Genomic DNA, 16,500 nt, shown 5'->3' on the forward strand with positions numbered 1-16,500 from the left:
GCCAGATCAGCATACTGTCCAAGAAGAGGTCCTAGAACCCAAGATCCAAGTGATGTCAATCCATTTGCTAGAAATGGTCGTACTGATGATAGCTTGAACGGATTAAAACTGAAAATTCCACCTTTTGATGGTAAAAATGATCCTGATGCTTTTCTTGAGTGGGAAAGGAAAATTGAGCATGTCTTTGATTGTCAAAACTATTCTGAAATTAGAAAAGTAAGGCTTGCTGCCACTGAATTCTCTGGTTATGCTATTAATTGGTATGATCAGGTGTTGACCCAAAGGAGGAGAACAGGTGGACGGCCGATTGAGACATGGGATGAGCTTACCGTGTTGATGAGGAAACGTTTTGTGCCAGCCCACTACAACCGCGATCTCCACCAGAAGCTAAGACGCTTGCTTCAGGGAACCAAGTATGTGGAAGATTATTACCAAGAGATGGAGGTCTTGATGACCAACACGGACACGGACGAGCCCTTGGACGCCACCATGGCCCGCTTTCTTTCAGGCCTCCACCGTGACATCCAAGACCGCATGGAGCTTCAAGAGTATGGTAGTGTGGAACATATGCTACACAAGGCCATCTTGATCGAGCAACAGCTCAAGAGGAAGAGTTTCTCGAAACCGGCCATTACTTCTAACCCGGCCTACTCTCCTAAACCGGCCTTTGCTCCTAAGCCAAGCTACCAAGACAAGGGTAAGTCTTCTTCCACAACACATAATGCTTTTAAAACTAATGTCCCTGCTCGTGATGACAAAGGAAGGCAGTAGAGGCTTCTGGCCGAGCAAGAGACATTAGGTGTTTCAAGTGTCAAGGTCTAGGACATTTTGCCAAAAACTGCCCCAACCAACGAGTGATGATTCTCATGGAGAATGGAGAAGTTGAATCTGAGGATGAGCAGGAGAACAAAGAAGATCTTGGTCCGATCTTTGATGAAGAGGATGATTCCTTTGGATATCCGCATCACGGGCCACTAGTCGTTGCTAGGAAAGGCATGGTCGAGTCTATCTTCGATGAGACGAACGGCCACTTGGTCGATGGTTCCGACCCAGCCTTTGATGATGAGTCCGACCCGATCTATGATGAGGAGCCTTGCTTTGACTATCCAGCTCATGGCCCTCTACTTGTCATGAGAAGAACTCTGAGTGTCCAACCCAAAACCATTGAATAGGAACAGAGGGAGAATCTCTTTCATTCTCAATGTTTAGTTTCTGAAAAGGTTTGCTCTTTGACTATTGATGGTGGGAGTTGTACTAATGTTGCTAGTGTCACTCTTGTCAGGAAACTAGGACTTGCTACTCGGCCTCTCTCTCGTCCTTTCAGGTTGGAATGGCTAAACGAGGCTGGAGAACAGTATGTGAAAGAGCAAGTTACTGTCCATATTACCATTAGCCGATATGAGGACGAGGTCGTTTGCAACGTTCTTCCTATGGACGCATGCCACATTCTCTTGGCGGCCATGGCAATTTGATAAGAGAGCCATGCATGATGGCTTCACAAACCGACACTCCTTTGATCATAAAGGGAAGAAGATCACGCTTGTTCCTTTGACACCTTTGGAGGTTCATCAAGATCAGATCCAGCTCAAGAGGAATCGTGAGAAGGAACCCAAGCCAGATGAACCTGAATCATCCCAACGGAACTCCAATTTATATATCAAACAAAGTCAGGTCAAGAGATCTCTTTACTCTTAAAAGCCATTTCTTTTACTTGTGTACAAAGAATCTCTTATGACTTCTTCTTCTGACCTTGCACCGGAGATTCCGAGTGAACTTTTAGATGTTTTGCAGAAGCATTCTGATGTTTTTCCAGAAGAGAATCCTAAGGGATTGCCACCAGTACAAGGCATAGAGCATCAGATCGACCTTGTTCCTGGCGCGTCTCTACCAAATCGGCCATCTTACCGTACCAATCCGGTGGAGAGCAAGGATCTACAGAAACAGATTGGTGACCTTCTTGAGAAAGGCTACATCCGGGAAAGCCTCAGTCCTTGTGCCGTTCCTGTCCTTCTCGTGCCCAAAAAGGATGGTTCTTGGCGCATGTGTATGGACTGCCGTGCCATCAACAACATCACGGTAAAGTATAGGCATTCCATCCCAAGGCTAGACGACATGCTTGATGAGTTGCATGGATCATGTGTCTTTTCTAAAATTGATTTGAAAAGTGGCTATCACCAGATTAGGATGAAGGAAGGTGATGGGTGGAAAACCGCATTTAAAACCAAGTTAGGATTGTATGAATGTCTTGTTATGCCATTTGGTCTTACTAATGCACTAGCACTTTCATTTGTTTGATGAATCATGTCTTGAGGTCATTCATAGGTCATTTTGTTGTTGTCTACTTTGATGACATTCTTGTATATAGCAAAAACCTTGAAGATCATAAGATGCATCTAAAATCTGTTCTTGAAGTTCTTAGAAAAGAAAAACTCTTTGCCAATCTTGGTAAATGCTCTTTTGGAACAGATCACGTGGTGTTCTTAGGTTTTGTTGTAGGTGCTGATGGACTTAGAGTGGACGAGGAGAAAATCAAAGCCATCCGAGACTGGCCGAGTCTTTCGACCGTGGGCGAGGTAAGAAGCTTTCATGGTCTGGCCGGTTTCTATAGACGGTTTGTTCCAGACTTCAGTTCCATTGCTGCTCCGCTGACTGAAGTGATCAAGAAGAACGTCGGTTTCAAATGGGAACAAGCCCAAGAAAAAGCTTTTCAGATGTTAAAAGGGAAGTTGACTCATGCTCCTTTACTTGTACTTCCTGATTTTTCTAAAACTTTTGAGATTGAATGTGATGCTTCCGGAGTTGGGATCGGTGCTGTCTTGATGCAGGATAGGAAACCCATTGCTTACTTCAGTGAGATGCTTGGAGGCGCCACCCTCAACTACCCCACCTATGACCAGGAGCTATATGCTTTGGTGAGAGCTCTTCAAACGTGGCAACACTATCTTTGGCCTAAGGAGTTTGTTATCCACACGGACCACCAGTCCTTGAGACATCTTAAGGGTCAACAGAAGCTGAACAAGAGACACGCACTTTGGGTTGAGTTCATTGAGACATTTCCTTATGTTATCAAGTACAAGCAAGGTAAGGAAAATGTTGTGGCTGATGCCTTGTCCCGAAGGTAGAGTTCTTTCAGCCCTTGAAACTAAACTACTTGATTTTGAATTTATCAAAGACTTGTATGTGACTGATCCGGATTTCAAAGAAATATTTCAGAAGTGTTCCAAAGTGGCTTACAGAAAGTACTTTCAAAATTCTGGATTTTTATTCTTTGATAACCGTTTGTGTGTGCCCCAATGTTCTTTGAGGAGTTGTTTCTCAGGGAATCTCATGGAGGAGGTCTTATGGGACACTTTGGAGTCAAGAAGACATACAAAATGGTTTATGATCACTTCTACTGGCCAAGCTTGATGAAGGACGTTGAGAGGATTTGTGGCCGATGTTTGATCTGCAAGAAATCCAAAACCAAGGCATCTAATCACGGTTTGTATTCAGCTCTACCCATTCCCTCTCATCCTTGGGTAGATATTTCAATGGATTTTGATCTTGGGTTTCCTAGGACTAAAACTGGCTGAGACTCCATCTTTGTGGTTGTTGATAGATTTTCGAAAATGGTTCATTTCATTCCATGTCATAAAACTGATGATGTTGTGCAAGTTGCTGAATTTTTCTTTAGGGAAATTGTTAGATTGCATGGAATGCCTAAGACCATTGTCTCTGATCGTGATGCTAAGTTCCTTAGCTATTTATGGAAAACTTTGTGGTCTAAATTAGGAACCAGATTGATGTTCTCTACGACTTGTCATCCACAAACTGATGGCCAAACTGAAGTAGTGAATAGAACTTTGTCTGCATTGCTTAGATCATTGGTTAAGAAAAAACTTAAGCTTTGGGAAGAAGGTTTGTGTCATGTTGAGTTTGCTTATAACCGTGCTATGCATTCTGCTACTAAGTTCTCACCTTTTGAAGTCATTTATGGCTTTAATCCTTTATCTCCACTTGATATTTTACCTTTGCGTTTGAGTGAAGGAGTTAGCACAGATGGCAAAAGGAAAGCAGACACTATCAAGAAGTTACATGAGCAGGTTCGTGCAAACATTGAAGCCAAAACCGAAGGGTAGAAAAGATATGCCAACAAGAAGAGAAAGGAGGTGATCATTGAGGAGGGTGATCTTGTTTGGGTTCACATGAGGAAAGAACGGTTTCTAGAAGAAAGAAAGTCTAAACTTATGCCTCGGGTCGATGGTCCATTTCAGATCCTTGGAAAGATCAATGACAATACCTATCAGCTTGATTTGCAAGGTAAGTATGATATTTCTTCAAGCTTTAATGTATCTGATCTTTCTCCTTTTCTTGTAGATGGTCCAGATTTGTGGACAAATCCTTTTAAAGAAGGAGGGAATGATGTGCCCCAGTCCATGGACCAGACCGATCAGAACGTTCCAGACGTCCCAGCTGAGGTTTATCTTATCGATCAGATCAGACAGATCGATCAGGCCGTCTATCGGCTCGACCCGCGAACGTCCGGATTGGAGCTTCGTCTAGATCCTCGACTAGATGCTAAAACTGACCGAACTGAAGCCCGTCTCTCCGGCCAACTCGTTAAGCTAAGATTGATGGTCAAGCCAGAACCAACTTAGCTCGAGCCAAGTCCTATTCAGACCATGGCTTCTCTCTTTTGGCTCGATTGGCCCATACTGCACGTACCGGCGACCGCACTGATCGATTGATCGGCCCTTTTGATCAGTTCATGCACTTTTATAATCCATCTCACTAAGGCAAGGATCCTTCATCTTTCTGAAGACATAGGACGCACTTGGCCCAGTCTGGTTCATTAAACGGACATGGTGGTTCGTACGGACAGTCCCACATCCGTCCTTCTCCTTACCGCGGTTCATGCTTCAGGATACAACGAATCTGGACAGAAGCCGAACAGTCACCTTGTCTAGTCTTATCTCTTTACTTTTTGTATTAAAGACTAGATCAAGATCTACTTTTCTATTTAATTTCTAGATCTACAAAATTCTATAAGTATGAAACTCTTTCATTTTAATAAATCAGAAATCGTTTTGGTCAAAAGCTTTCGAGTTTAAACTCTTTGTTCTTCGTTTAAGAACTTGTCGTGTTTCTTGATGAGTCATATCCAAGTAAACACTTCCTCAAATCGTTGGTCTTGTGAGTCATATCAAGCACCATTTGGAGTCGGGAATATCGAAGGCCAATCTGCATCCTTCGTGAGACCCTTCAATCCATCTAGTTCTCCATCTGGAGTTCATATCCAAATCTGATCCATTCGAGTGAGCCGATCTTAGGGTCCTTCACCTGCGGACGTCATACGACCAGCTAGGGAAATCAGATCGCTCTGAACCGCAAACGAAGAACCATCTCCCTCGGGAACAAACATATGACGAGATGGACCAGGCAAGGGCCCCTCCGACGATTGACGTCGTTTACGAATCACCATGGTCTCGTCATCCATACCAGGACTCAGCGAAACAGGATGCCGACCCTCTTCTGAAGCATCGTCATCGTCGGAATCATGGATTGGGATTAAAGGAGACTTTCCTGAAGTTCGACTTCTCGGTGCAGACCCGGAAGTTCGGAATGACGACCTCCTCACGAGCTGTCTATTTAACCTATCCGAAGACTGGTCATGAGCAGGAGAAGCCCCCGCGACCTCTCGGGAATGCCTGGCCTCATCTTTGGATCCCTCGATTAATGAAGCTCTGCCGGTCCCCACTGGCAAGGCAAAAACAGTCTGAATCCGAATCCGGTCAAAAGTGGACCAATTCGAACGACCTCTCCGAAGGATCAACATCAGACCGCGAATCTCATCCGACATCGAAGAACTTCCAGCGGGAACTACATCAAGCAAAAACGAAACGAAAATTTTAGTTTTCGATCCCGATAAACCCTAAACGCATAGGCAGGACGAGAACTAACCGATATTTTCAGCCCAACGACGAGAAAGCCGGGAAAAATCAAAGTCACCCATGGATGCTCGATCCATCCAGAAAACAATGAATTGCTCTCGCCACTTCTCGTCTCGATAAGGAATATCCTCTATGACGTGACGACCTGGACGTGGAGACACAAGGAAAGTCCCAGGGGTCTGATTGTTCCACTTCACCAGAACGAACTGACGGAACTCCTTAAGACCAAAAGAAAGACCCTCTTCCCTAGCCTTAACCAAAAAGGTGACAAGATGCCTTCGAAAATTCGGGAGAAGCTGAGAAAGCGATAGCCCAATCTCCGCCAAGATCTCAAGTATCGCTTCCGGGATCGGGAAGATAAGACCTCATGAGTGGAAAAAGGAAAGATAGGCTCCGTAGTAGCCCACTCTCACGGTTTCAGGGGTCTCATTCGCACCGGCCAAATCAAGGACGACGGAACGATCAACCCCATAAACCTCGTAAAGGTTCTCGAGATCATCTGCGGTTGTAGTTGGATGAGGAAAATTGAGAGACGAACACATCTTTAGCTCGAAGAATATAAAGATTCAGAGCAAGGGAGAAAGATATTTGAGATTGGAAACGGAGATAAGGCTATAAGAAAAACCTCCCATGTATATATATAAGCCACATTAATTAACGGCTATATCATCGCTATCAAGAAAAGCAATTATAACCTAGTCCACGCCCTAGCGGCAGCTAAAGTAGCCTTTACCAATTAAAATAGTAATAAAAGAAAACGCGCCGACAAACGGCTCTTTTCAAAAACGATTATTAAAACCGAACCCGAATGATTGCAATAATCCAACCACAAGATCCATACCGAAGGATAACCGCCTCCTTTTCCTTTTCGATCAAATCAAAAGAGGCTGGGGGACAAATGTTGCACCAAACTTTGGTCACTACCGAATGGGCCGAGACAGGCCGAGGCCCACAACGAGAATCGAACTCGAAGAAGAGGTCGCAGAGATCGCATAACAAGAAGCTGAGATCGCAGAGCCACCACGGAGATCTCGGAGTCGACTTACTATAAAAGAAGAAGAAGAAACACGGAAGAGGACACATTGAAAACCCTAGAGAGAGCTACACATTCATATCGATCTTGTTGTCTTCCCACTTTTAGATTCTTTCTTTCTCGTTCTAGTTCAATTCATTGTATTCGATCCCAGTTATCAATAAAGTCTATTTTCGCCTACCGTAAACTACTTAACATCGTTGTGTTCTAAAGATAGCGTTGCCCACATCATTTGTTTTCCAAAGATCAACCCCGATCACTATCAAATACTTTGGGTAGAATTTAGGTTATACATCTATTATAGAGTTGATTTTGCTCCAATGGTTAACTCTATAATAGAGTTACTTTATAATATAGTTGAACATAGATAAATGTTGTTTATTTACTCTATATTTGGAGTAAAAAACAACATTTCTCTATATTCTACTCTTTTATGGAGTAACTCTACTATAGAGTTAACCATTGGAGCAATATCAACTCTATAATAGAGTTACTCTATTTTAGAGTGAAATATAGATGAAATTATAGAGTACTATTGGAGATGCCCTTATAAAGTTACTCTATCTAAGAATGAAATATAAAGAATATTATTGTGTACCATTGGAGATAGTCTTAGCCTAAACAATGGCTGGAAAATACATAAATATAGGTTAGACACGTCTAGGGGCTCTTTGCAAATAGGGAAACTTTTGGGCCAAAATGTAATTCTTGAAACTTCAGTCGGAGACCCGCCAAAGCGAACGAGTGTCGATCGATACACTTGGAATGTCAATTGACACTACTTGCAAATATCGAACTCTGGCTTCAACATTTCAGGTCACTTTAAGCTCTGAATGACTTTAAAATTTCTATAATGCTTCAAAACGTACATAGACCTGAAAGACCTTGAATAAGACTTGAAACATAACATAAAGACTCTATAAATAGACTTATACCATGGTTAAAACCGGTAAAAACTAAGACATATCACTCCTGAAGGAGAGTCAACTGTTGTCATTTTGGATTCTTTGGAGACTATGGAAAAATAAGAATTAACTATTATTTGCATCCAATAATATTTTGGAAACGAAAACGGTTAAAAGAGGTAAAGTGGATGTCACCAAATGGATGTATCATACTATGAACTGACTCATATTTGTACACGACGACAAATTAATAGCAGAGGTCATTCCACATGGTCTCCTCCACCGAGTTGGATGGGTAAAATGCAACTATGATATCTCTCATCATTTAGAGAAAAAAATAATCAGGTATGGATGGGTAATATGTGATAGTAATAGCATTGTCTTGGAACGGATATGGGTAAATTTAAAGGTAGACCAACAATAGAGGAACCAGAATTTTCTGATTTAGTCTGCGCAATCCAAGCTTCTTGGTCAACGCGGAACACCAACATTATTTTCAAAGGAGACAATGCCGCCACTATCAACAACGCAAATTTCAAACAAAGGTTTCATTATTATATGTCTACAGTCAGTTGTTGGAAAGAAATGTTCACTTGTTATAAGTTCCAACATACAAAACGAATAAACAACATATTAGCGAACTCATTAGCTAGGAAATCTTTTATGTTAAGTGTTCAATTGAAGTTGTTCTATGATTGTCCTCAATTTCTTGTGGTTCTGGTAAACAATGATAATGAATTAGTGTTTTAGTCGAAAAGATCAAGAAAAAAACCAGAGTCAGTAATTCGAATTGGGGATCTCTGGCACAATGTTCAGGATCTTTTCCAGTTAACCTAATGATCTCTAATAGTACAACTAAACCATTTTAGGAGGGGGGGGGGGGGGGGGGGGGGGGGGTGAAAACATGATGTTTAATTTTTTCAGTGCATGTGTTTCGACAAGCCTCAACATCTTTAGAGCTGGTCCTAGGCAAAGCCGGATGAAACATTGGCTTCAAACCCCTAATTTTGTTAAAGAATATTACATAAACATTGGCCGCAAAATTTACAGCCGCAGAAATCTCAGGGCCAAACGTCTTGGAACATTTTGAATTTGCATTGCAGGCTTTATAGCTTGGTAAAGGAATGCAGGTCTTCATTTTCAGACTTTTTCAACTATTGTATTTGTGGATAGGGAAAGCAGACTTCCTCTAGCTCATTGTGTTTGGTGGTTTGGCGAATTATAAGCTCATACGTCCGACGTTATTCATAATAAATTAGACCTAAAGTGTACATTTTAGCCCCAGTCTGTAAACTATGAATTTCTCTGTATCTTTAAATTTGTTTTGGATTGTATTATATTAATACATTTAAGCCTATTTACTTAGGACGAAACCCTTTCTACACAATCCATGATGCCCCAACATCATGGTTCGAATTGGGGATAATAAACAATGATAATGAATTCGTGTTTTAGTCGAAAAGATCAAGAAAAAAAATCAGAGTCACTAATTCGAATTGGGGATCTCTGGCACAATGTTCAGGATCTTTTCCAATTAACCTAATGATCTCTAATAGTACAACTAAAACATTTTAGGAGGGGGGGGGGGGGGGATGAAAACATGATGTTTAATTTTTTCAGTGCATGTGTTTCGACAAGCCTCAACATCTTTAGAGCTGGTCCCAGGCAAAGCCGGATGAAACATTGGCTTCAAACCCCTAATTTTGTTAAAGAATATTACATAGACATAGGTTTCCAAATTTGTAAAAGAAAAGATTATAGAATTTTTTTGCAAAATTTACAGTCGCCGAAATCTGAAGGCCAAACATCTTGGAACGTTTTGAATTTGCTTTGCAGGCTTTATAGCTTGGTAAAGGAATGAAGGTCTTCATTTTCAGACTTTTTCAACTATCACAAATAGGAAAAGCAGACTTCCTCTAGCTCATTGTGTTTGGTGTTTTGGCAAATTATAAGCTCATCCGTCCGACGTTATTCATAATAAATTAGACCTAAAGTGTACATTTTAGCCCCAGTCTATAAACTATGAAAATCTCTGTATCTTTAAATTTGTTTTGGATTGTATTATATTAATACATTTAAGCCTCTTTACTTAAGACGAAACCCTTTCTACACAATCCATGATGCCCCCCACCACCTAGATCATTAATAGTACAACTAAAACATTTTAGGAGGGGGGGGGGGGGTGGGGGAGGGGGCAATGTGAAAACATGATGTTTAATTTTTTCAGTGCATGTGTTTCGACAAGCCCCAACATCTTTAGGGCTGTTCCTAGGCAAAACTGGATGAAACATTGGCTTCAAACTCTTAATTTTTTTTAAAGAATATTATATAAATATAGGTTTCCAAATTTGTAAAAAAAAAGATTATAGAAAATTTTTGCTAAATTTACAGCCGCCGAAATCTCAGAGCGACACGTCTTGGAACGTTTTGAATTTGCTTTGCAGGCTTTATAGCTTGGTAAAAGAATGCAGGTCTTCATTTTCAGACTTTTTCAACTATTGTATTTGTGGATAGGAAAAGCAGACTTCCTCTAGCTCATTGTGTTTGGTGGCTTGGCGAGTTATAAGCTCATACGTCCAACGTTATTTATAATAAATTAGACCTAAAGTGTACATTTTAGCCCCAGTCTGTAAACTATGAATATCTCTGTATCTTTAAATTTGTTTTGGATTGTATTATATTAATACATTTAAACCTCTTTACTTAGGACGAAACCCTTTATACACAATGCCCCCCACCAGCCGCCCCCCCCCCCCCAGAATTAGCAACTTCACGAAGTTCTCAAACCTAGAGATGGCAATTATGAGATTCGACTAACTAACAAGATTTTATCAACTGATAGAAATGAACAACTAGTTTCAAGTTTCGTGTACAAAGCTATTGACGATCACAAAGTTCTAATCACAAGTTCCTGACATAGATAAAATATTGCGTCTTTTATTAGTATAGTTATTTTACGCAACATTTGTTTTTGGTCTCGGTAGCTAACTCTTCTAATAATTAACAAAAAGACTGAATGAGAGAAAGAAAAAGTCACATTCTCTAATTATTTACAATACAAAAGAGAACGTGACTTTGTAGTTTGTAGAGAACAATTTATTTATTTACTTATAGAGGCTAAGCATGAACACTAGCGCTTTATATTTATAGCTTTTCCACGATTCAAGGCTCCCTACCGCTCCCGCCATTGCTGTCATCTTCATTTCCAAAGTTGTTAGTAGTAGTAAAAACAATTCCTCCTTCAGTGGATACATGAGGCATTCTTATATTGACATCAATGGAAGATTCAATGTCGTAAGTGGCAGGAGTTTCTCTACTTTGTGGCGGAGGAACAACTCCTATAACGCCACCACCACTAAGAGGAGGTTCGGTGCCACCACCTGTTGGTAGAAGAGACGGAGAAACTCCTATAGCATCACCACTAAGAGTAGGTTCAGTGCCACCACCTATTGGGGGAAGAGACGGAGAAACTCCTATAGCATCAACACTAAGAGGAGGTTCGGTGACAATAGGAGAGCGAAGGGGTGCTATAATTCCACCACTAAGAGGAGGTTCAGTACCATTGATGGCTCCACCTTCTTGGATAGGAGACGGAACAACTCCTACAGTGCCACCACTAAGAGGAGATGGAGCAACTCCTATAATTCCACCATTAAGAGGAGCCTCCGTACTATTACTAGCTTCGCGTTCTGGGGCAAGGGATGGGACACCTATGTCCCCGCCACTTAAAGGAGCTTTAGTTCCATTAGTGGCTTCACCTTGTGGAGCAAGGGACGGGACAATTTCTACTGAGCCACCATCAGGGGAAGGTGCGGGACTAGTATTGTTTGGCAAAGTAGGTATTGGTGTATATATAGGTCTAGTATTGTTGCCTATAATGCCTATAATAGGGTCAGTGATGTTCCCAATAATATTGCCGATGATGTCTTCAAGTTGCAACTTTTGATCCTTGAGTTTGGTATCATTGTGCATACCTCTGGGCCGACTTGCACCAACATTATCACACAAAGCTGCAATGAAGACCACCACAGTTAACTTGGTTATATTCATCTTTGGTTTTAATTACTTTTTATCTAAAATATATGGTCAGGTTGTGTTCCCAATGTCATTGCCACAAGTATATATATATATATATATATGACAAGTTTTTCGTATTTGTTACGAAGAACTAAGTAAATGTGATAGAGATTAGGATTTAATGGTAGTATTGGATATTCTTACGATATGTTTTTCATATTGAATTTACCAGTCAGTCAATCAGAGATTGTGAAAAGAACAAGCAAGAAAAGAAGTTATTTCTTTTGCCGGGAATTGAAACATGGATATCTTGTAATGTGCAATCTGCAAGAAATTCATAGCTTGATTTGAGATCCAGACCTGTGTGTAGAGAAGCCTTTAAACTTTAACAAGTATGATACGGTGCTTCTACATTAAAGAAGTTATTTTAAACAACAATATTTACAAAGTTTTATATAACTCTTGAAATTTTTTATATTTTTGTAACAAAAGAAAATTTATATATTTGTAACCAATGTTCTAGAAATCGCTAGGCGGTAACTTGTCGCTAAAAGACTAGCGACTAGGCGGACAATACGGGCTTAGGCAAGGCCTAATGTTAGCAATTTCATTATTTTTGTTTCTGAACAACTCAAATTCATTGTTTTAGATGAATTTTCCAACGTACGTAACTGTCAAAATTTTAAATAAATTTCTAATATAAATGTTTAGTATCGTGTAAAGGTAACTTTCTTTTAATACCAAGATAGGGATTGCAATAAATCGTATCTAATCAAATACCTATCTATGTTTTCAACAAACTTTCATGATTTTTAGCTTGAGTAAAGAAGTTCCATGATAAAAGAAATTCCTAAATATGGATACATTCATTTTCGTAAGACCATCGGTTAAAATCCAAAGCTAAAAGTATGTTGCTAATAATCTAAGATGAAGTTGATTCGTATAGTTGGCGAAATTAGTGTCCTCTCTCTTCTCTCTAGAGCCCGTCCCTTTTACCCAATACAATTTTTTCAGAGGGAGGATGAACTTTTATTTTTGATGTAAAACGTAACTTCTCTATACTCAACTCGCCGTTCGTAAAACAACGAGCTGTAACTCACTCGTAAGAGATCGTGATTTAAGAATAATCTCCAAACAAAATGAATCAAAGAGAATTACAGAGTTATATCCAGGTTTAAATAAAGTTTTACAATCGAATTTTCTGAATGAATGAATCTAAAAGTCTCTCCTCTCTTTTATATTCTTCTTCGAAACTAACGAGTTACTGAGTCGACCCGCCAACGACTCGTTAGTTTCGCATACTCCACGTGTCTTCTTCTCATAGGTTTTCCCTTCCTCCGTAACAACTTCCTAACGACCACTCTCCATACGCCAGCTGTCTCATCATTTCTTTTGTAACAATCTCTTCATATAGACAATTTTAGTGTGTATGTTTCAACCAAATCAGAATCAGTTTTCACTCCTATCTTTCTCTGATTTGAATTGAACATTAACAAAGTTCTATCATAGTTCTTCTCCTTCTGATGGCCTCGTTTATTTCGTTTGAAGGAGAGATTGCCGTTCCTGTTTTGCTGGAAACGCTTAGATCTTGATTTGGATGCGGTGTCAAGCTTCACTTCGTGTCTAGGTGAAGTATCCTTGATGATCAAGACCTGAGATGTGGATCTTTGTTGGGGATTCAAGTTCAAATTCAGAAGAGTTGTAGTTGCCATAAACGTCAATGTTCCGACAAGGTTCTAGTTTTGATTCTTCTTAAGATCTTCCTTGGACTCAATCCTAGCAATTGGAGAAGAAAATCATGAAAGCAACGGCGATTGAAGATATGAAGAACATGCAAACAGCCTCAAAGCAAACCATGACGGAGATGGATGGTTTCCGGCGAGTTTTCGGCACCGCCTTCTTCTTTCAAGGATTGAAGAGATGAAGCCACGAGTCTACAAACATGCACTTAATCATTATCTTTAAGTTATGGGCTTCATTTGGGACACAATATAATTTGTGCATGTTTGTAAAAATTGCCTTTTTGAATAAAAGTGAATCAGTTGACAAAAAAAGTTGATTCTTATAGTTAGAAAAGTATTCTAATAAATAAGTCTTGGAAATAAGGAAAGTATTCTAATATGTCCCGGTTAGAAAAAAAATATTCTTACTAGCTCCACTCTTTTTCTAACTACCCCACCCTTTTTCTATTTTCCTTCTTACCCTTTCTTTCTTTATTATATTTTGTTCTTTCTCTTATACAGCGAGATCCGCCTTTGCTTATTCTTTTTTTTCGCTTGGGCCCCAACTTATTTTTATGTACCAATCAGATTTGTTTCCAAAAGTGTAGAAAACAATTTGTTTTAATGAAGAATTATTAATATTTGTTTTCGACTAAAAAATAAACTAAAGATTAGATAAAATAAAAATTCAAGAGGGTGGTTTCTAATTCTAATAATTCATTAAGGAAATTCTCATATTGTCCCAACTCAATTGAATCCAAAACCCATTAATTTCATTTTTGTTGCATATGCATAATTGTAGAAGAGATTTTTTGTAATGATAATGTGACCCCCCCCCCCCCCATTAATTCATTAAGAGATTTTTTGTAATAAATAAGTCTAGGATTCTTCTTAAGATCTTCCTTGGACTCAATCCTAGCAATTGGAGAAGAAAATCATGAAAGCAACGGCGATTGAAGATATGAAGAACATGCAAACAGCCTCAAAGCAAACCATGACGGAGATGGATGGTTTCCGGCGAGTTTTCGGCACCGCCTTCTTCTTTCAAGGATTGAAGAGATGAAGCCACGAGTCTGCAAACATGCACTTGATCATTATCTTTAAGTTATGGGCTTCATTTGGGACACAATATAATTTGTGCATGTTTGTAAAAATTGCCTTTTTGAATAAAAGTGAATCAGTTGACAAAAAAAGTTGATTCTTATAGTTAGAAAAGTATTCTAATAAATAAGTCTTGGAAATAAGGAAAGTATTTTAATATGTCCCGGTTAGAAAAAAAATATTCTTACTAGCTCCACTCTTTTTCTAACTACCCCACCCTTTTTCTATTTTCCTTCTTACCCTTTCTTTCTTTATTATATTTTGTTCTTTCTCTTATACAGCGTGATCCGCCTTTCCTTATTCTTTTTTTCGCTTGGGCCCCAACTTATTTTTATGTACCAATCAGATTTGTTTCCAAAAGTGTAGAAAACAATTTGTTTTAATGAAGAATTATTAATATTTGTTTTCGACTAAAAAATAAACTATAGATTAGATAAAATAAAAATTCAAGAGGGTGGTTTCTAATTCTAATAATTCATTAAGGAAATTCTCATATTGTTCCAACTCAATTGAATCCAAAACCCATTAATTTCATTTTTGTTGCATATGCATAATTGTAGAAGAGATTTTTTTGTAATGATAATGTGACCCCCCCCCCCCCCCCCCCTTTGCTTATTCTTTTTTTTTTGCGTGGGCCCCAACTTATTTTTATGTACCAATCAGATTTGTTTCCAAAAGTGTAGAAAACAATTTGTTTTAATGAAGAATTATTAATATTTGTTTTCGACTAAAAAATAAACTAAAGATTAGATAAAATAAAAATTCAAGAGGGTGGTTTCTAATTCTAATAATTCATTAAGAAAATTCTCATATTGTCCCAACTCAATTGAATCCAAAACCCATTAATTTCATTTTTGTTGCATATGCATAATTGTAGAAGAGATTTTTTGTAATGATAATGTGACCCCCCCCCCCCCCCCCCCCCCCTTTTCTTGTTATTTCATTTTATTTTAAGGAATTAATTTCCAGAAACAAGAAATGAAAGAATATAAGATTTTTACTCAAGTTTTGGAAGGTTCATATAGACATTGAAGCTCACGATTCGTGGTCATTAACGACTTGGTAGCATTTGTAGTGACAAAAATCATTTCCAGGCTTAAGGTATGAAATCATTTTTTTCCAGTAACAAGAAAAGGAAGAATAGAATTTTTTTTTGTAGTCACAAGAAAAGGAAATCTTCCCGAAGTCTTCTGAAAGTCTTTCTGGGTGCTTGGAGAAGCTAAATAAGTAATCTCATAGGGTGAAGGTATGAAATCATTTTTTTCTCAGATATATTTGCGAAGACCTTCAGAAGACTTCGCTAGATGTGTTCTCCATCAAGAAGTGTACCCTAGAAGTCTACTAACTTTTCTTTGTTAAGAAAAAAAAACCGAAAATCCCAGAGAAGACTTCTCGATTGACTGAAGTTTGTCAGAAATTTGACTTTTTATTGAAGACTTCTCGGCAAAAACTTCTATAGAAGTCTTCTGAAAGTTTTTCCAAAGTCATCTCACTGTCGCAAGAAGTCTGTATGGGTTAATTTTGCAATTTAAAAATAATAATGAAACATTTAATATTAATGAGAAGACTTCTTGAGATTTCTTGTCAAATTTTATTCCGGGTTTCGGTCAAACGTTTGGTTATGAGAGAAAACGTCGGAAAACTTCTAAAGAAGTCTTCTTTGGAAAAGTTCAATATAGTCAATTGCAAAAGTATCTCAGGTAGACTTCTTGCGACATTGAGAAGACTTTCAAAAGACTTCTCTGGAAGTCTTCCCGAGAAGTCTTCTATAAAAAGTCAAGTTTCTGACAAAC

General features: G+C 39.0%; 1 protein-coding gene across 1 annotated transcript; it reads right to left on the reverse strand.

The window, feature by feature from the left end:
- Positions 1–3,529: 3,529 nt before the first annotated feature.
- Positions 3,530–11,980, reverse strand: LOC103848212 (tetra-peptide repeat homeobox protein 1). Its single transcript, XM_033286247.1, has one exon. The coding sequence runs from the start codon at positions 11,916–11,918 to the stop codon at positions 11,031–11,033; it is 888 nt and encodes a 295-aa protein (XP_033142138.1). The 5' UTR covers positions 11,919–11,980; the 3' UTR covers positions 3,530–11,030.
- Between the last annotated feature and the right edge of the window lie 4,520 nt (positions 11,981–16,500).

Source organism: Brassica rapa, chromosome A03 (assembly GCF_000309985.2).
Source record: "Brassica rapa cultivar Chiifu-401-42 chromosome A03, CAAS_Brap_v3.01, whole genome shotgun sequence".
NCBI lineage: Eukaryota > Viridiplantae > Streptophyta > Magnoliopsida > Brassicales > Brassicaceae > Brassica > Brassica rapa.

Bases quoted from the DNA above. Each gene is read 5' to 3' on its own strand.
- LOC103848212 (XM_033286247.1), bottom strand. From the start codon at position 11,918: ATGAATATAACCAAGTTAACTGTGGTGGTCTTCATTGCAGCTTTGTGT.